Here is a 22,561-nt window from a genome sequence, read left to right on the forward strand (position 1 = left end):
GTTTTCTCATTTGAATTGTTTTACATTGTCATCTTGGGCCTTTTATAGCTGACTATGCGGTGTAGGCTTTGCTCATTGTTGAAGGCGGTACAGTAACCTATAACTGTTAATTTTTGTGTCATATTGGTCTCTTGTAGAGAGTTGTCTCATTGGTAATCATACCACATCTTCCTTTTACTATATACTTTTGAAATATGATCAAAAAGGAGAGAATTTTCATATTTCAGGTCCTAAAATTACCTTGACCTTTGACCTTTTCACCTCAAGGTTGAAGTTAATCTTTTATCTAATGCATATCATAAAGTTATCATAATTTACAAATGAAATGAAAGATTATAGTACATAAAGGTAAGTTTACTATAGAAAATTGAGCAAGAAAGGAGGTCATTGTCTAATTTTAGCTCCTAAAATTACTTGACCTTTTGACCTGTTGACCCCTTAATGTTGAAACCAAACCATGATCTTTTGATTATCATCAAATGGTCTTTATTAATAAAGGTTGTGAAGATTATGGGACCAATAGGTAGATACACTTTTGAAAATTTAGCAAAAAAAGAAGATTTTTGTTCATTTTAGCTCCAAGAAATGACCTTGACCTTTGACCTTTTGAACTTTATATGTCATAAATATCATAGTTTATTCTTATTATAAGATTATATGAAGTATGGTTAGTTTTGATAAAGATTTTCACCAATTATACCAAAAAACATCAGAACAGGTATACCAAGTCTCCATTTACGAACTGTGACCTTGACATTCTAAATCAAAATTTCTCGAAATTGGTACGGTAAAAGTTTCCAATTTTTTTTTTTAAGATGGAACAATATGTAAAATTAATTTAAATGTCATTTTTTAATGCTCTGCTAAAATATTCACTTTTGAACTAGTGAAGATATACAATTGACAATTTTTCGACTTTTCTCCTTTTTCTATTATTAGTAACAATAACACAGTTCTAAAAATAGAATAGCAAAAAAAACAATTTATTTTTTATGTTCAATTTTACAAGGTTATATGTAAGGTTCCTTTTAAAAGATAGATTAGTAAATTATACTATATAGATTTTTTTAAATGACATACTCTTTAAACCCCTTATTTGGCATTTTAGGACAAAAAAGGGGGGGCACTGTAACCCAGCTCTGCTGTTAACCGGAAATATTTTGCGGATTTTTTTTTCATAGTAAGAACTCTTAGACCCCCCTACTTACAATCCTTGATAAAAATGTAAATTATTTTGCTTGTTGTATATTGGCGTATTATGGGCCGGATACTATGTTGTCACTTTTTTTAATTGATGAAATATCATTAAATAACGACATTTGGTTTCAAAATAATTGTTTTTTTTGTTGAGATTATGACAAAATCGGAAGGCTACTTGTATCTTTTACAAGATTTTTACTTTTGAATTTGTAATACTCAATCTAAGATATGTAGTTTTGGAGCACATTTTACAGTGTACAGTTCATCAGTTTGGAATGAGATGTACCAATCGGCATTAGAATTATCAGATCCCTTCGATATCGTTGAAAATATGCCGAGGCGATGTGGTTGACAGACTACCGGAGCCAATCACCCTGCAACCAAGCCAAAACATTATTGGAAAGTCTCATTATTTTTTGCGTTCATAGACCATATGATAAGGCAACTGGAGAGTGGGGTCACGTCAAGTTATCAGAAAATCGCTTCTTTGTGCTGTATCTGCTTCATCGTGTTGTAGGAAATATCACAAACGAACAAATCTCAATATTGTCTGAAACATACGAAACTGACCTAGCATGTAATTTTGACGAATTCAATTGGGAGTCGCTCGATGCCGAACACGTACGCTAGTTTATAACATCTCGCGAGTGCTACCATACCATGATGGCCCTGAGATATATCAGTCACGGTACTACGTATGTAATTGAAAACAAATGTACGATCAACAATGAACAACGAAAGTTACATAGCATTACTGCATATTCATCGGGATTTCAGTGTGAATGTTGACAAAGTAATAGAGAAGTTTGTTTCTGCCCAGACCCGAAGAGCAGATTTTGGACAATTTTGAGTAAATTCTGTATCACAAATGTGTTTTTTATGTATTACTATATTCAGAAGATTTATTATAGTTTTACATTCATAAATTTTTATCTACATATAGCTCCTCTTTTGACCGAAAACCGAAAAAAAAAAATTTGCTGCATAATAGGGTCCCAAAATTTTTTCGCCTCGCTCCGCTCGGCGGTAGTTGCTTCCACATCGTTTATTTCTAGCTACGCCCCTGCCTAGTGTTGACAGTGGGTTACTTGCCAATATTTTTTATACCCCTTCCAAATTTATTTCTCCATGTGTTATGCATCAAATTGTAAGTAAAATGACACTGTAAAAAATGTGGGTTCAGAATTTTAAAGGAAAGTAGTGATTTGGAGGTGGTTCAGCTGAAAAAGGTTAAAAATTAGCACTTCGGAAGCTGTCAAAAGATTTCAAGACGCCCTAAACATAAAATTGTCCATATTTCGAATTAGAGCCGATGAAGTTTTCTATAATTTTAATATAATTTGTCCCAAAAGTAGCACAACACACTGTAAAAATTTCATTGAGAAAGCGCAGGTGGGATTTTTAAAATTTTGATTTATGTTCTAAAAGAAATGCACTACGAATTAATTGTGGTCTCGGACCATGTAACTATCATAATATTGATTATCGTATTTTTTTCGTGAGCCATACGGTGCTTCAAATATAATAACAAAAAAGTTTGATTAGAGGTATGATGTTGAATATCTCTTGATTTTTTTTCATTTTTAAAATATTGAATACATTAAATAATTCAATATATCAATCTTTGAAAATTGCAACATTTTACGCACTCTATACATATATTGTTGTATGCATCCTCTTCCCTTTGGTCCCTGGTGTATACATGTCCGATTTGTACATGTAATCATACCACATCTCCATATTTCTTATTTACACAATATATTGTATACGTTTCAGATGTGTCTTGATGTAAGAAAACACAGACGACTACAGCCTGTACCTGTCAGGTACATGTTTTACAAAAATAAACTTTAACAATATGACTATATTGCTATAAGAGAGCTGAATGTTTGACCTATGTTCGTGGATGTAAATACAAGATTCTTTCCATATTATCCAACCTTGATCTATTAACATGTATGTAATTAGGTTCATTTGTGATTTCAAAAAGGAATATAAGGTGATGACGCAAACTGTAGCCAATTGTTAAAATCATCTGATCTTATAATAAAACTTAGATTTACCTTTATATATACAATGTAATTCATAACTTTACCACAATTGTATTCATAATTTGGCGCAAGCAAAACAAGGTTGGGTTTTGTGTTCTTTTACTTTTTATTTGCCTTTAGGACTGTTTTGTCAATCTCTCCATAGATGAATAGATAAACGTTCATGTGTATCTAATAAACATGGCTATCATCTTAAAATTAGACAGACAGTACGCGTACAGTCCGACCATATGGGTATTTTGAACAAGAAAACATACTGTCAAGACCGTACTTGTACGGTCCAAATACTTATATTGTCTGGGACATACAATGTAATCATCGTAGAGCAACCGTATTGCATAGCAACAAAATATATCGACTGGATTAATTGGGATTCATCTTTTGTATATACAATTGTATACGTTTCGTACGTGTTACAACAACCCTCGGTTAATATATAACACACATATATATATATATATTGAACTTCGACGTATTTAATAGGGAAATGATTCCAAGTATTTTTAACTGCATGAATTGGCTTTCAAATTTACAAGATGAAGGGAAGCTGAAATTAATTGGTAATAGAATTCGCACTTCTCATTTCATTCTGTGAACTAGTATCTTTTAACAGAAGTCTTGAATGAGGGCGATTAAATGACCATTGTAATTACCCAAACAATTATAGTCTACATTCCATTCAACATATTTATCAAAGGTGATTTGTAATGTATGCACATGCTTAATAAAACCATCGATTAATATTGATAACTACGAAATTAAATAACTGGGTTGCGTTCAATATCGTAGCGGCTACATAGGGCTACGTAGATTGAACGTGTAACTACATGTAGGCTATAGCTAGCTGCTACATCTTATCTATACTATTAAACGAGAAGACCTCATTTTGTGTGTCGCTTTTCTCCCTTCCATGATCAATTAAGCATTATGCCTCTGTGTTCTATAGGTAACATGCATAGTCGCATTTGTCATCCATTCTTATGATTATTCAGATTAAGTTATTTTTTGAGAAAAACGACAAAAAAGGAGTCCGGATATTGATTCCGTCATCAGACTGACTTTTAATTATAGATAAGACTTCCGGTTTGAAACCTGCACACAAGTACAGGAAAAACGGTACTATTTATTCTGCCATAGGCGACAATGTTAACATTTCTAAATTTACCACTTTTTAAGATAAAAACCTGGATAAAACAGTTATATATGTTGTGTTAGTACTTTATTAAAAATTAAAGCCAAATAGTATCATGACCAACTTCCAACGGAGCTTGTTTATGTTATCCATGCCCACCGTCATTTTGCACCAAATTTATGAAATTTTGCAAGTCTTTTCGAATAATTCTCTAGAAAATATTTCAATAGGTTTTAAAATTTATATTGTAAATATACACACTGCAGTTATTCATAGATAAATAAAAAATATATTGTACCCTTACATCCAATCACAGCGCTCCTAATTTGACTTCCTTCACCTGCCTTGGGTACACAAAAGGCCAACCTAATGCTGGGAAAATTAAATACTACCGTTTTCCCTTCAACCAATCGTATGATATATAACAAAAATGAAAAAAATAAATAAGCCAATCAGAGCGTACTCCATATCATGGTGTTAAGATCGCAAGATACTTCCTTAGAGAGGACAATTATTTTTCGCGTTTATCAACATGTAAACTACGATTATACTACTTTAATACAAATGTATATAGAGACTCTCTGTATTCTTTGAAATGTTTAACTATTTAAGGGGTCATATCAGTTGCATATATATTAAAATAAGTAAAACATGTGGAAACAAGAATGTGTCCATAGTGCATGAATGCCACATAGGTACTATATTTACTAAGTTTCCAGTTGATTTGACTTCAACTTCATTAAAAACAACCTCGACCAAAAACTTTAACCTGGAGCGGGACAGACGGACGGACGAACGGACGCACGGATGATCACGGATTCACAGACTAGAAAACATAATGCCCATAAATGGGGCATACAAATTTATTGTTGAAAGTGATAGTAGTGATTTGCAAAAATGAAAGTAGGGTAGAAATAAGAGGGAGGCAGGACCTTTTTCGGGACGTCGGGATCGGGTGTTTTTAAGCTCGGGATTTGGGGATTGATCCTTACGGGATCCGGGAATATATTTTTCGATTTCGAGATTTCGGAATATGAATTTCTTTAAATTCTGCATCTCGGGATTTCATGTTTTTAAGCCCGGGATTACGAGATCAGGACCCCTCCGACCACCCCTCAAATTACCCTTAGTCGGTCTTAGTCATTTATACAAGATTCATATTCTACCATTTGAGTGCTTTCAAAAGAAAAAGCACTGATGGATTGTCCTAGAAGCATATCTTATTAGACTTATAATGGTCTATATATAAGCAGTTACATTTTTTTCCTGTTTGAAGCGGTGCAAATTTTTAATTTAATTTGATTTTACCAAAAGATGCATTGTAGCAAAGGAGAAAAATAATTGTGGTCTGAGGCCAGAAACACGAAAATAATTGAATTAACAGAAAGGAAACAAATATCGGACTTTGGAAAAAGGGAGAGGGCTTTTGATACCTTTTATGAAATTCTCCATACATAATAGCTTTTACAAAATATCATCCTACAACAGTTCACAAGCTGTATATGCCCGCGATTTCGCGGGTGTGTTCTAGTATACTATTAAACGAGAAGACCCTATTGTGTGTGTCGCTTCTCTTCCTTCCACAATAGATTAATCATCATGCCTTTGTGTCCTATAGGTACCATGCATAGTCGCATTTGTCATCCTCGCCTATGATTATTCCGTTTGGGTTATTTTGGGAGAAAAACGATAATAAATGCGTCTGGATATTGTTTCCGTCATCGGTTGGACTTTTCAGTAACAGCTTAGACTTCCGTTTAGGACGGTTTAAAATTACACATAGTTTTCATTAGGGTTGAAATGGTGGTACCTTAATGCAAATAATGTTAAAAGTTCTTGCCAAATGACGTTAACGGTAATTTTTGGTGTATTACGATAAAATGTACACTGTCTTTTAAACGTAAAAACATCGACTGATTTTGACGAATCCCGTTATTTAAAAAAAAAAACCGACGGTAACGCGGTAACGATAATAATTTGAGATCTCTGACGAATCACGATAAAATTATAACCAATTTGATGCTAACGGAAGCCAAAATGACAAGGGCATAATACTACCCTCTTTTAAAGGTGCTTGTGGACAGGACATATTTTTTTCGCTTTATCTGTATACTCTGAACATACATATACTATAAATAAAGTTTACATTGTATTTTCTATTTACTATCAATGTCAAGTTTACCATCAACATTGTCAGGTCATACATTACATGCTTAACTTTTACTTTCTTTTTGAATACTACTAGTAATTATATGTTTATTTGATCCAACTTATGGTGGACTATAGATATATGGATATCTATTTTTTGTATGCCCCATTTATGGGCATTATGTTTTCTGGTCTGTGCGTCCATCCGTCCGCCCGTTCGTTCGTTCTCCTGTTCGTTCTTTTTCCTATTCTTAGTACACATGTTCCCTATGATATGATCTTTCTAATTTTAATGGCAAATTAGAGATTTCCTCCCATATTCACGGTCCATTAAACATAGAAAATGATAGTGCGGATGAGGCATCCGTGTACTGGGGACACTTTCTTGTTTTCTCTCTTTTAGGGCTGTTTGATTGTTATCTTTATAAAATAAAATATTATAGATTCTTTATCTATACATTCTATAAGAACTTAAATAGTTCTCATTAATCCTCTTTTTTTATCTCATTTTTTGTATAGTAATTAAAATTATTGATGTTGTAATGTTTATGCCCTTTGGGGACCTTAATTGGAAAATACAATATCTTCTTCTTTCATTAGAACTGAGACTACTATAACATGTGCTATATGTGTTATAGAAGTCTCAGATAGAGTATATGGAAAATTATATCTAGTAGATATTGATAGCAGCTAGGCTAGTTACTCCCTAAGTAGACAAACATATACGTAGCACTACGCAGCCGATATGATATTGAACGCTACCCTGATGTCTTGAACTATTGATTAACTTCCGATATCAAAAGATATCTTTAATTGTTGAAATTAAATATCTTGAGCTTGTTTGAACACATTATGTTGTTAGAAGAATAAACTTCCGAGTTACATTGTAGCGCTGTTCTTACATTTGTTATTTTTTGTTGTTATTTACTAAAGCTTGCATTATGTATTCTTGCATATTTTTTTTTAAATGGAAAAAAAAAAGAAATATCCACAACATTAATAATTCGATCATTCATATGAACTGTACAGATTGCAGTTGATTAGATATATAACAGTATTGTTCCGTTGCAGGTTGGTGCATTTTCGCCGATTATACTCACTGCAAGTTAAGTTCGAAGTGATAATTAATATAGAAATCAGTCTGTTCGTCCGTCCGTACATATGTGCATATGCCCTACATGTACCATGTCATTGCACCATAAAAGACTTGATATGCACTGATACGACTTCACACACCAGTAGAACACTATCGCATTACTGTATATTAGCTCGATCCAACATGTTCAATGGGAGATAATCGAGTTATTATTTATTATAATACTCAAACTAACTATTTTATAGTGTGCTTATTTTTGCTGTTATACCACAGTGCCAGGTTAGGAAGAGAACCGAGCGCACATAAATATGTCTAATCTCCTCAAACTACATTGTATCTTGCTAATGTTACACGTACGGAACAATTTGTGGTATCAAATACTGACTTATTTATTATGTGCCATGAAGTTAAATTGCTTCTGAAAAATGAGTTTCAGTGAGTGAGTCATACATATGTGTTGTTGTTGCGAAAAAGTCAGAAATGAGATTAAACACACCACGTGGTACTCAGTCTGCATTAGAGGACACTATTAGGTAAATTGTAATAATAAAATTGAGAATGGAAATTGGATAAAATTTCAAAGAGACAACAACTCCACCAAAGAGCAGACAACAGCCGAAGGCCAGCAATGAGTCTTCACATTCTTATTACAAAACATTACATTAGAAAGTCACAGATTCAGAATTTAGTGGAAGAAAAAAACCATTTCTTTCGAATTCAGGAGTTGCATTACGATATTATATCTATGTTTTTATTTGTTTGAATCTCATGCTGTATATACTGTATGTGTAAATTAAAAAGTTTGTCACCAAAAGGTCTGTCATGAATTGAAATATGTTACATGTTTTTGTACTTGCTTATAGTAATCAATAAAAAGCAGTTGAGGTCCCGATACATTCATTTTTAAAGACAAATAAGCTTAAAGTTTTGTTTTGGCGTTCTAAAAACGTAACATGTTTATTTTTCAAACATGTTGTATCGAGCTTATCTACCGAGTGAGAAACCGTATCATACGGCATTGTTCAGTAGAATCGGAACCACAAGTTGAAAGTTCAGTTAACTTTTAATATGCGGTTGTAACCGTGTGGATTACATGTACATGTATGTCCGTTACTGCTGAATTGGAACGAATAAAATTAATTAATTGGAATGTTCAGTACTGTGACTGTTCTATATGAATTTGGAACAAAAATAACAAAAATAAAACGTATTTAGTCTTTTAACCTTTAGAATACTTGTACAAGTAAGCATATACCGAATCAATACAACATGCATGCAATCTTCTAATTTACCATTAACAACAGATGTGCCAGAAATGACTGGGCTTTAAAAGACGAATTCAAGACAATTCAGTATACAGACAGTTTGTAACTGTGACAACAAGAGACGTAACAGGTATGTCTGTGTATTGACTCTATTTTTATAATGAAAAGAACAAATGATCATTGTAACATATAAATACATTTTAAATGATTTGTATTTCTTTGTTATTGATGACATTAATGTGATTGCTTTTCCTCCATTAGTTAGATGTATATTTCTTTACCTTTATTCTTTTCTAAACTCTCTTGTTTAAATTTCTATCGTGAAACAAAAATATGTTTTTCGTGTATAATCTAAACAAAATCTAGTTCATTTTCGCAACTTGTAGGGTTCGTAACCCATACTTTTCATTTCTTGAGCTTGACGAAAACTACATCTTGGCAATTGTAATGAATTCTTTCTTTTTTTTTAAATTAGACACCCGTTTTATATCTAAACCTAATAAAATTGAGAATGGAAATGGGTAATGTGTCAAAGAGATAACAACCCGACCGTAGAGAAGACAACAGCAGAAGGTCACCAACAGGTCTTCAATGCAGCGAGAAATTCCCGCACCCGGAGGTGTCCTTCAGCTGGCCCCTAAACAAATATATATATATACTAGTTCAGTGATACTAAACTCCAAATTGTACACAAGAAACTAAAATTAAAAATAATACAAGACTTACAAAGGCCAGAGTCTCCTGACTTGGGACAGACGCACAAATGCGGCGGGGTTAAACATGTTTATGAGATCTCAACCCTCCCCCTATACCTCTAGCCAATGCAAAATGTAAACGCTTAACAATACGCACATTAAAATTCAGTTCAAGAGAAGTCCGAGTCTGATGTCAGAAGATGTAACCAAAAAAAAAAACTAAGTATGTATATTTTCGTTGACTTGAACTGTTTCTATAGTTATGTATTCATTTGTAAATTGTATTGAAGAAGCAAATATGGTCTTGTCATACGTGGCATTTATCACAGCAACATTAGCAGTGTTTGTTCAGTGTCATGATTGTAAAGATTATGACCTGTCTGCATCTGACCAGTCTTTGGTAGATATGATGAAACATTACCTCCATACCTCTAGGAAAGAGGAATGTCCTCCTGAAGGGAAACCATCTACATCAGGTATGCATAATTCACACAATGTTTCTGTTCGAAAGGCCCTTCTTTTACTTTCTCGCAGCGATATAGCCTTTTTGTGCTAATGCGGCGTAAAGCAACCAACAATCAATCATCTTTTACTCTTTAATAAATCGATCGGTCTGTATTTGAACTTTCTAACATCAGTATGGAAATATACCTTGTATCTCAAATAGTTTAACTAATGCTCTCTGTCCATTATTAGTTCTCGAGAACAGTAGTAGTGGGTAAAATATAACGACTGGATTATTCTGGTTTATTGGCAGGCGCGGATCCAGAGGGGGGGGGGGGGGGGGGTTCCGGGGGTTGGAACCCCCCCTTTTTTTGGACGATCAATGCATTTGAATGGGGACATGTAATTGGAACCCCCCCCCCCCCCCCCTTTGTATTGGGTTAGGAACCCCCCCCCCTTTTTTTTAAATGGCTGGATCCGCTCCTGCTGGTTTATTGGAGACGACATACTTACAGAACTACACCAATAAAGTACATGTGTGTTCATGCTTTGGCAAGTCTTATACTAATTTTAAAAACTTAAATCGATTGTAAACAAGTTAATTTTAATCACATCAGCCGCCAGCGCTAGCGCAATTAAATCAATTCCACATTGATTTAGTTTATATTTTAAGATGTATTTTATAATGCAATTTTCAAATCAAAGCACTGAACTAATGCTATCTATTTATATAGGTGTGACATATGTACGTTGGGGAACGAAGGGATGTCCAAAAGGAGTAGATATGGTCTATACAGGTAATAGTAAGAAAATGTCTATATTGGAAAAGGTTTCTCCATGTCTACTCCTCTGTCCTTTCATTTGGAAGCTTGGACTACAAACGACATCAATATTGTATTTTCATTAGCCATGGTGTGTGTGTGTGTCCGCGAATTCAGAGAAAATTAAGTAACTACTAATGCAAATCAAGCTACGACAACACTATGTTATTGGGTCACAATGTTCTGCTAGGAGGTGTCAGGTGTTTAAATCAGGTCAAGATTAGACCCGTAACGACAGTATTGGAATCAATTAAATGACTGAAAAAACCAGGAAAGCTACGATTGAGTCAAACTTTAACAAATATAATATCAACTTAACATATATGCACTTCTTGTTAGTTAACATGGTTAACCTAATGCACAAAAATCAATTGTGATATTTTGGTGATTTGAAGAAAACACAATAGATACATGTATTACATGTATATTTTGCAAGGAGGCAAACTACTCAATTTGATTCTTAGAATATGAACCTATTTTTTTTTTGGATTGTTTTAAAATCATAGTAATTATTTATGCCATCTGCTTACTAGAGTTTTTAAAAAAAATTATCATATCGTCTCATTGAATATAATTGTTTTATAGAAGAAACCCCTTTGCATTGATTTAGAGATCTTATAATTAGGTCTTCAACAATAATAGACACATTTCATAGCAGTATAGCGCTTTACGGTAAAATGTACACCTATCAATGTCATATAATGTAATCTATGTCGTTTGCTGTATAATGCCAAAAAAATCATGCTTATGTTTCTTTAACTGTAATAAAACTACAAGCGTTAGCCTTTCAAAAAGGGCTAATCGACTCTTAGCTGATGAAAATGGAAAGTGCTCTCGCTTTGTAGATTAATTCATTTACTAGAATAGCCACGTGCATCAATCAACAAATTTTACCACACATGTGAGGTCACACGTTATGAAGTAGTATATATCGTTTAACGTTGTTGTTTACGAAATAAAATTGAGAATGGAAATGGGGAATGTGTCAAAGAGACAACAACCCGACCAAATAAAAAACAACAGCAGAGGGTCACCAACAGGTCTTCAATGTAGCGAGAAATTCCCGCACCCAGAGGCGTCCTTCAGCTGGCCCCTAAACAAATATATACTAGTCCAGTGATAATGAAACTCCAGAAGATTCGACTATGTATATATAAAAGTTACCTGTGTACCAATATCATGAATATACATGATTAATGACCAAGCAAAATCTAATTGATAAAATATAGAGGACAAATCCGATACTCTACGGGATTGAAGGACATTTACTAGTTTTGGATTGTCCTAACCAATCAATAAACTTTGATTATTCACGTCTCGTAATATCTTCCAATCAGGTAGCAAGAAAAATTCACGCACTAACTGTCCATCGTTCAATTCTTAATCTCGACTCCTAAGAGTCGATAATTAACTTTTTTAAAACTCAAAAATACCATTCCTTATCAAAAACGGTAAATTGTTTTCCAGGACAAGTCGGAGGTAACGATTATGCGAACAAAGGAGGAGGTGTCAATAATTTATGCCTACCAAATGATCCAGAAAATGGCAAACCCTTAACAGGAGCTGATAACGCCCAGTTATTTGGTACCGAATATGAGACTACTTCTAAATTAAAGCCCACAGGAATGAGAGATATGTATCAAATGGAAGTACCATGTGCAGTATGCCATCAAAGAAAGAAATCGGTTCTACTAATGATACCAGGTATCAAATAAGTTTATCATTTATTTAGCAGTTTGAGAAAAAAAATACTGTTTTGTCATTGGAATTGTTTTGTATCATATATTATAATGTGAATTTTTTCTACTTTGTGTGTGCTGTGTACATGTACTATATTTTTTTCTGCATTTAATCCTTTCTATAGTCATTATTTGAATCTTTTTTATGCCCCACCTACGATAGTAGAGGGGCATTATGTTTTCTGGTCTGTGGCTCCGTCCGTCCGTCCGTCCAGGTTAAAGTTTTTGGTCAAGGTAGTTTTTGATGAAGCTGAAGTCCAATCAACTTGAAACTTAGTACACTTGTTGTTTATTATATGATCTTTTAATTTTAATGCCAAATTAGATAATTACCCAATTTCACGGTCCACGGAACATGGAAAAGGATAGTGAGAGTGGGGCATCCGTGTACTTTGGACACATTCTTGTTATAAGAAAAATTCAGCGTTCAAATACTCCTTTCACTAATTGAAATATACTCTTGATATTAATCTTACAAATGCAATAAACAAAAGTATCCTAAATATGAAGATAAAAATACAAAACGCTATCGAAACAAATTAAAGACATGTGTCCGGATGTGGACAACAGCAGTACATAAATGAATAAAAGGCATCACACATGCACATTTCAAAGGAACTTTACGAAATTGAACAATACTGAACAGATATATCATGTTAAGGAGGGGTATTTGCGAAAAATACCAGTCGAGAGAATGTTAAATTTCACGAGCCGTAAGGCGAGGGAAATTCATTCTCAAGACTGGTATTTTTCGCAAATACCCCTCAATAACATGATATATCTGTTTAATTACACCGAATGTTAATGTACTAAAACGCATTGATGATCGTGACGTTACAAGCGTCCAGTCGGATAGAGTATTTTTTGGCAAATACCACGGCAGAGAGGGTAAACAAGGCATATCCTTTTAGCAAATACCCCGGCGGCGTTAAAAATGAAAGATATTCATTTGATAACAGTAAATTGGTGAAAAATACACTGGCTATTAACCAATCAAAACCCCGGATTCTTACATAAGGTGTAATTATGTCCATAAGTTCTAAGTTCTGCCCCTACCATAAAAAAATACGATTTTAAAAAGAAAAAAAAAATATCATAAACGGTAAAAACTATTGAAATGATAGTAACTTCATAACTGTAAATCAACAAGACAACACAATCATAAAATAACAAGAAGTATCCGTCGATGCGTGTTTTCAGCAACAGAAATGTAACAAAACTTCCGTAGACTAAAAGATGGAGAATGTGGTAACCGAAGATTTATGTAACTGAACAAAATAATTTGACCCACATATTTTTAAGTTCTATTCATAGAAATGTGTCTAAAAATCAGTTGAGGAAATTTTATTGTAACTAACTTAAAAGAACAACATTGTTTTCAATCATAGGCAGAAAAACATGCTATAAGGGCTGGACACAAGAATATAGTGGTTATCTTCTATCAGGTCATAAGACTACCAGTAGTAAGGACTATGCTTGTGTGGACAAGAATGCCGAACCGCTCGACAATAAATCTAGCAATGAAAACGGGGCTTTATTTTATGCAATCAGTACTAAATGTGGCAGTTTGAGGTGTCCTCCATACAAAGATGCAGTAGAGGTGCAATGCGTTGTTTGTACAAAATAGTTTATTAAAGCAAGAATAGATACTAAATGCACTTAATTTATATAAAACAATAATACAATCTTGCTTTCACTTATTTATTTCTAATTGATTAGGTGCTAAGTATAACCAATTGACCGAATTTAGTATACCCTTCCGTACGGAGCACCTGAGCTCACTCCCTGTTTTGGTTGGGTTCGTTTTGCTCTGTCTTTTGTTTTTAAGGTTTTTGGAAAACAGTAGTTCATTTTTTCTGCCAATTCGTTGTTAGTTTATTTTCGACTTTGAGTTTGAATGTCCCTTTGTTATATTCGGCATCTCTTTTGATACAAAAAGATCTCTCTCCTTGTAACTCTATTTATATTGTCCTGGGCGATTAATTATTTCTGGCTCATTAAAATTGAATATGTTGGACCCTTCAGCAACTAAGTTGCATTTGACTAATGAGTATTGAAATTCAAGTTCTAAGCTTTTAAAATCACTTTAAGAAAGTTATAGTTATACATTTTAAACAGTATGGCTTGGGTTCATTGCGGCTTTCTAAATATACATTCATCAGGAACGCCCTAGTCTGAATATAGTTATCAAAGGTACCAGGATTATAATTTAGTACGCCAGACGCGCGTTTCGTCAACATAAGACTCATCAGTGACGCTCATATCAAAATAATTATAAAGCCAAACAAGTACAAAGTACAAACATTGGAAACCATGCAAGGATGTTTAAATACTGAAAAAGTTTATGATGAATAAGACAATAAGGACCTAAATAATATAGCCACACCCACCTAAGGTAACGTTTGGCTAAGGGAGTTTTATTATAAATCATGTCGAATACTAATCTGTTGATAATGCTCTTTGTCAATCAGTAGTGTTATCGATCCAATGGTGTAAAAAAATTTAAACCACACATAAATATTTCTTAAGATCGAAACCCTTTTCTGGATTTACATGCATGAGAGCCGAATATTTGAAAGGGTGTATAAGAACTAGCAATGTTGAAAAGCTATATTGCAAAAAGAAAATTTATCATAAATACAAACAATATATAAATATATACAAACAAAACATGTGAGCTACCCTTTCACAAATAAATAAATGGAAAAATGTAATTTTGAGTCTATGACGACTAACGTGTGTATGCAAGGGTACCAAACAATTTGAAGCATCTCAAAAAGAACATTACAGAATACCAACGCCAACAAAAGCCCAAACAGAACTGATCATAAATTATGTTCTACCTTCCGAGGTTAACTTTCCCTCATTTTTTTTTTCTCAAGAATTGTATCCAAATTTGGAACTGAACATACACAATTTTGTATCATTTTAGTCAACATCAGTTCTAACACATATAGTACTTACATGTAGCTATTCGATAATCAGCATACAGAATGACACATAACCAGCGGTTACAGCCACTGGCACTTGTATCTGGCAAAAATAGTTATATACCTTAATGTATATAGGTAAACACATTTGAATAGACAAGTGGTCCAGTTTTTTGCAATGTAATTGTTTTATATCGATCCCCCGGTACATCTGTCTGTTTTGAAATTTAGAGGCATATCTTGCACATCTGAATGTCCTAAATAGCAAAACAAAAACAAATACTAAATGTGCTTGAGAGGAAAATAGTGTTTGGCTCTTAAAATTAATATATATATAGTATATATATGCTATATACCAAACTTTAAACCGGCATACATTTTATAAAGATAATACATGAAAAAATTTAACACACACTGTACGGATCACATCAAATTAGGCAATAAAGTCTTTATTCATCAAAACTACATATAATTTTGGTTTCATATATATTGTAACAACCAATCCTCTACAATAAAATACACATACACATTAACATCCATCGTAAGTAAAAATATAAATTAAACATAAACAACCCAATACTTAACAAACAATTAAATTAAAAGTTAATTGAAATAAATATTAATTTATAAGTACTTTTATAATTCTTAACATTCTTCTTTTAATGAATATTGTTCTTACAACATGTACAATACATATCTCTTTAATACCGATTATAATCTCGGTATAAAATACTGATGTGTCTCCGAATAATAACTTGCGATGAATAAAAACTAGACAACGTTAAACGGACTTTATTTATATGAGCGCAACGTTAAATATGCGTTAATACTAAAACAAAATAGTATCGAAAATATTATCAATAAAATAAATCAATTCAATTATAACAAAAGGAAGAAACTCAACAATTTGGAATGACATTTCAGATCTGAAATAGTTATAATCAAAGGTACCAGAATTATAATTTAATATGCCACATGCGCGTTTCTTAAAAATTGTCATCACACAAAAAACTGAAAAAAATATAAATTCATTACTGTAAATTCTATTGTGAACATTCAAGTAAGCAGATATAGATATAGGAAGATGTGGTGTGAGTGCCAATGAGACAACTCTCCATCCAAATAACAATTTATAAAAAGTAAACCATTATAGGTCAATGTACGGCCTTCAACACGGAGCCTTGGCTCACACCGAACAACAAGCTATAAAGGCCCCCAAAATTACTAGTGTAAAACCATTCAAACGGGAAAACCAACGGTCTAATCTATATAAAATAACGAGAAACGAGAAACACGTATAAATTACATAAACAAACGACAACTACTGTACATCAGATTCCTGACTTAGGACAGGTGCAAACATTTATAGGTTTATTTTTAACTAAACATAATAAGTTACAGGTCTCAAAAATTGTGACTCTTTTGTTCTGACCACACAACTACGAATAAGACTATCACGAATCTGAATGACCTCAATTACTTCTCTTAATGTTCACTGTCCTCTCGGTGTATGGTCATCTGCAATGATTACAATGTCGTCAATCTTTATATCTCATTGTTCTCTTTGTCTTTTTTTCTCTGCTGTAGAGTCGGTAAATATTCACGAAACCACCGTCTCCAGGATATATTGGCGAAGTATTGTATCTGCTTTCACCACATTTTAGCATAGTACACATCTTTCTCATCAAACACATCTTGTGGTATTGAAGTGTTGTTTTTCATTAATAATAACATGTTTGGTGTAAGAACTGGAAAATCTCGAGAATCATTACTGACTGGTGTTATTGGTATGTTCATCGGCAAGAAGTTGTTCATTTGTAAGAGCTCTGAGAATTTTGCGTGTCGTACGAATCATTTTTTCCCATAAACCACCACGATGACTAGCGTTTGGTGGATTGAAAGTCCAATAAATATCCTTCTGTGACATATAACTGAATATTTTGGTTTTGTTCCATTGTTCAATATATATTTCCGAAGTTCCAATTCTCCATCGACAAAATTTGTCCCGTTTTCACTTAACATCTTTTCAGGTATGCCTCGCCTGTTCGTTAAATCTTTCACGGAATTCTATAAAGTTTTTCTGTGAGCTGCTAAATAGATATAGGAAGTGGTGGTGTGAGTTCCAATGAGACAACTCTCCATAAAGTGAATTTCTAATGTCTTTATAATATCTGAGTTTGTACAAAAACCAAACATTTAAAATGTGCAGCTTTAACCTGTTTATAGCGGTCACACAATTTTTTTGTTCAATGATTTCACAGTATCCACACTATCACGTAAAATCATCTTTGTTTCCAATTCATTGTATAACTTAGTAAGCTGAGCCAAGTTAATTGTTCTTATATGTTGCGGGATTCTTCATTCGCTCGCTCCGCTTCACTGTCCATCTTTTTGGAGTAATCTAGACTAGTACGGATGACATCAAATCAGGCAATAAAGTCGAAGATGCGGTTAGACTATTTAGTATCTTTATTCATCAAAACTACATATTATTTTGGCTTCATAAACTATCGTAACAACCGATTCTCTTCAATAAAATACAAATACACATTAACATACATCGTAAGTAAAAATATTGATTAAACACTAAAAATATAATACTGAACAAACAATAGGAACCATTTTATTTCAGTATTCATAAATAACTTGTTAAATTAAAAAGTTAAGTGAAATAAATATTAATTCATTAGTTCTTATACAATTCTTAATATTCTCCTTTAAATAAATATTGTGACTAAAACAATGTACATAAATATGTCTTACCGATTATAATTTCTGTACACAATACTGATGTGTCTCCGAAAAAAAACGTGCATTTAGTGAGAGATTTAGTGCTATACAAAAATGTTCTATATTTTAAAATGCCTGTACCAAGTCAGAAAATTGACAGTTATTGTCCATTCGTTTAATATGTTTTTTTCATTTCATTTTGCCGTGTGATTATGGACTTTCTTCTGAGTTCAGTCTTTTTGTGATTTTACTTTTTGCAATGAATAAAAACTAGCCAACGTTACGTATTTCCAAGGTGAAAGGTATTAAAACTTAAGAAATGGGAAATATAACAATTTATATGAGCACAATTGTATATATGCGCGAATACTAAAAAAAATAGTATTGACAATATTATATATTAAAATAAATAAATTCAGTTATAATAAACGGAAGAAACCCAACAATTTGAAACGGCATTTCAAATCTTACTCTGACTATCTGCTATCAAGAGTCAAATGCGTTTATATTTACCAACAGACTGTTGTTGATGGTTGTTTGCCTATACACCATTGTTGTCATTACCTCCGCCTATATCATCTTACTCAGTCACTCGTATCGCGGTTTTGGGAGAAGAGTAGGCATTATCACTGATGTTACAATGTGTTAGGAGACGCCCGCCAAGCGTAAAACTATCAGTAATAGAAAAAAAAATAACAGATAACAGTGGCCAAAAAGATTCATATTGTGGCTCGCGGCTGATATTTAACAATATCAATGCCTAGAAAACACGATAATCTATACTTATCTTGAACTTCTACATGGTCTTCTCCGTCAAAGACGACGAAACATCAAAGTCGACACAAACCTTTTATTACTTATAAGAAATAGATAAGAAGATGTTGATAATTAATATCAGACTGTGAAAATTAATTTATGACGTACAGTTGATGTAGAATAAAGGGTTAGTATTGCAATAACAATATTAATCAATCAATATTAATAAGTTATCTCGGCTATACCAATGAAGATTTATTAAAACCAATTAAGAAGTTTTTAACTGAAATTGAAATGAACAAAAAGATTATAAAAAAATTGTCGATTATTAATGCTATTTAGTTTAATGTAAACAAGAAACGATAGGTATTGTCAGCCTTTTTTAATTTTTAATTTTTGAAATAAAGAAGGAATAAATGTTTTATGTAGTTTCAAAAGATTTTGTAATGGGAATTTCCGAAAAACATACATTCGCAAACGGGCAAACATGAATTGAGAAGAGTTCTTAGCCACAGAGAAAGTCGCTGTTTTCCCTCTGAATGTGAAGTAACAAAAGTGAGGTACATCGATAAAATATCATTTTGAAGATGCTAACTAAACACTAGTCCAACACATTTTATTATTTTGAAATATATTTATTTATGATTTATAATTCTGTCCTGCGGATGTGTGAACTAACAATATGTCCAATATATTACAGATAAATTAATTTGAGAACATTTTAGGCAATTCGGCTTATATTTCAATTAACCACTAATTGTGCTTTCGGTCAAATATATTACTAAAAATTAAGGTGACCGGCTCCAAATAAAAACGAGCTTCCTGGCGTATAGTTCAGAAACTACTAATTAATGTCATTGTTTCTGTTATCAACTTTGAACAATGCCCATACCGTAAAGCAAACAATAAAAGATCTCGACAGCGAAAATGTTGAAAAAATAAAAATAAATAACGACCGGAGTTATGACAACACTGTACGACAAAAAAAAATGGTAAAGCAGTCAAGATTGTGTTATATTCTTAATCATTATAAACACAATCAAGTATGTCAATAAAGAAGAACCAAGATGGCAAATAGACACTCTGAAGACAAAGCACATTTCGTTAAAAAAAATACAAACAAATTGCAAAAGCACAGTAGCACAATGACGGGATGTATAGATACCAAGCAACGTCAAAAGAGTATAACTTCATGTAAAAATGGACTAAAAAGTAAAAGTGAAAAGTATACAAAGCCAAAAATAAGAACACTATAACACGTAATTAAGATGATAAACAATATCAGGAACTATATTCTATACTCCAAGAACATTATTTGTGCAGTTGATACGGAATATTACTCAACGAATACTTAGTATCTTCATATGAAGAAAAAAGAAGATAGCTCGTTGAAGTAATTCTGGCATACAGTCTTCGTAGCTCGTTGCTTTATGTGAACTGCTCAGCTTTTTTTTTTTTTTAAAGAAAACGAAAAGAGTAGTGGCCAGTATATAACATATAAAGAGAGAAAACTCTTCGAATCTATACAATTTATAGTACAAATTAGTTATTATTTCTCTCAGCAGTACTTTAATAAGTGTGCAGAGTCGAAACGTATAACTGCCAAGCTGTGCTCCAAACATTTGCCAAAATTTGCAGTTTGAACTCTTGTGGTATATCTCAGTTAACGACAGCAATTATTATAATGATTGATTTTTATTGACTTCAATCAAATGCATTAAGGCATATCGAGCATGTCTTGATGTCCTAAAGAACGACAAAACAAATAAACTAACGAAACTAACAACATGAGGGAAAGGGGGAGGGCCTATAGGGAACAGTTCGCCGTTAAAGTTAAAATAGCCTATTTTAATACCTATTAGGTATATTTGCAATATACCAAACTTTAAATAGGCATACGTTTAATAAACATAATAGGCGAATAGATTTAACTCAGACCACTAAAAATATGCCATCAACAGTCAAATGCAAATAGCACCTTGCTCAGTCGCTCCGTAATATCACGGCTACGAGAAGAGAGCAGGCATTATCAGCGACGTCATATGTTGTGAGGAGACATTATCAAGCTTGCTATCGCGCAAAATGCCAACAATAGAACAACAAACAGATAATCGTTTTTTCTTCGTATAGATATCAAGAATCTATATAAAGAGTTGAAATCTTAATATTTTTTTTTAATTAATTTCCAAATCTATAAACTAACAATATAATCAATGTTAAATTAAGTCATGTCTGTTCCGACGTACTGTTTTATACCTTGCTATTGATATAACCCTCGGGGACTGATATCGCTGCGATCACTCGTAAACATGGGTCACACTGTGGCTTGCGGCTGATATTTAAAGGTATCAATGAGTAGAAAACCCGATAATATATAAACTGATCTTGAACATATACATGGTCTACTACGACAAAGACGAGGAACCATCAAAGTCGCCACAAACATTTTATTACCTATTAGAAATAGATAAGACGATGTTGATAATTAATATCACACTACAAACATCAACGAAACTACAACTTAATTTATGACGTATAGGTAATGTTGAATAACAGGTTAATGGTGGAATAACAATATTAATCAGTCAATATTAATAAGTTATCTCGACTATACGAATGAAGATTTATAAAAAGTAATAATGAAGGGTTTTAACTGAAATAGAACGGTACAGACAGAATTTTGAAATTTTGACGATTATTAATGTATTTTGAACCGGTACGTAATATCAGCATTGTTTTTTCTCTCTTTTACTCATTCCCCATTTTCATTTTTAATTGTATCATTTCTTGCTCGACACGATGTCTTTAACAAAGATTACATACATGATTTGACCACACATGAACTGTAGTTAACAAAATAACAGCTAATAGTATGTAAAATTCATATTCACCAAAGTGATTGCAAAAAGTCATACTGACCATACCAAATGCGTAAAGTCAAACTCGCAATAAAAGCGGTTGTTGAAATAGTCATATTGCTGACATAGTCGTATAACCAAACCGTTTGCAGTCTTCCTCTCACTCTTCAAACCAGTTGTGAAACAAACCATTGTATTCTTACCGTTCTGTTATATAAAAAGAACTCCATCAAACTGGTATGTCAATGTCACCAGGGATGGGTTATTTGTTTAGTTAGGGTCGTTGTATGGTTTTGCTGCCTGCACATTTTTGATGTCGTATTTATGACCTCAAGTCTTTCCGTTTTTTGTATTTAATTTGTACGAGAACTGTGTCTATATCATTTGCACTGAAAACGGTAGCAGTTAAACACCTATTTAACATTTACAATGTTAATGTAATACATTAGTTTTTACTATATATGTTTAAACGGTGGTAGGTAGATCCTTAAAAGAAATGATTATAAATTAAGGAATGTATCTCCCTCATGCAAAGCTCTGATTCCTTTCACGGATTTGGCTATACTTTTTGGAACTTTTGGATTATAGCTCTTCATCTTTTATATAAGCTTTGGATTTCAAATATTTTGGCCACGAGCATCACTGAAGAGACATGTAATGTCGAAATGTGCATCTGGTGCAAGAAAATTGGTACCA

At 32.9% G+C, this 22,561-nt stretch overlaps 1 protein-coding gene across 1 annotated transcript; it reads left to right on the forward strand.

Annotated features, from left to right (window-relative positions):
• Positions 1–9,880: 9,880 nt before the first annotated feature.
• LOC139483521 (short-chain collagen C4-like) lies at positions 9,881–14,276 on the forward strand. The gene is made up of 4 exons (XM_071267540.1): positions 9,881–10,063; positions 10,766–10,828; positions 12,320–12,556; positions 13,980–14,276. The coding sequence occupies exons 1-4, from the start codon at positions 9,886–9,888 to the stop codon at positions 14,216–14,218; spliced, it is 717 nt and encodes a 238-aa protein (XP_071123641.1). The 5' UTR covers positions 9,881–9,885; the 3' UTR covers positions 14,219–14,276.
• Positions 14,277–22,561: the final 8,285 nt, after the last annotated feature.

The sequence above is a fragment of the Mytilus edulis genome, chromosome 7 (genome assembly GCF_963676685.1).
Source record: "Mytilus edulis chromosome 7, xbMytEdul2.2, whole genome shotgun sequence".
NCBI classification, from domain to species: domain Eukaryota; kingdom Metazoa; phylum Mollusca; class Bivalvia; order Mytilida; family Mytilidae; genus Mytilus; species Mytilus edulis.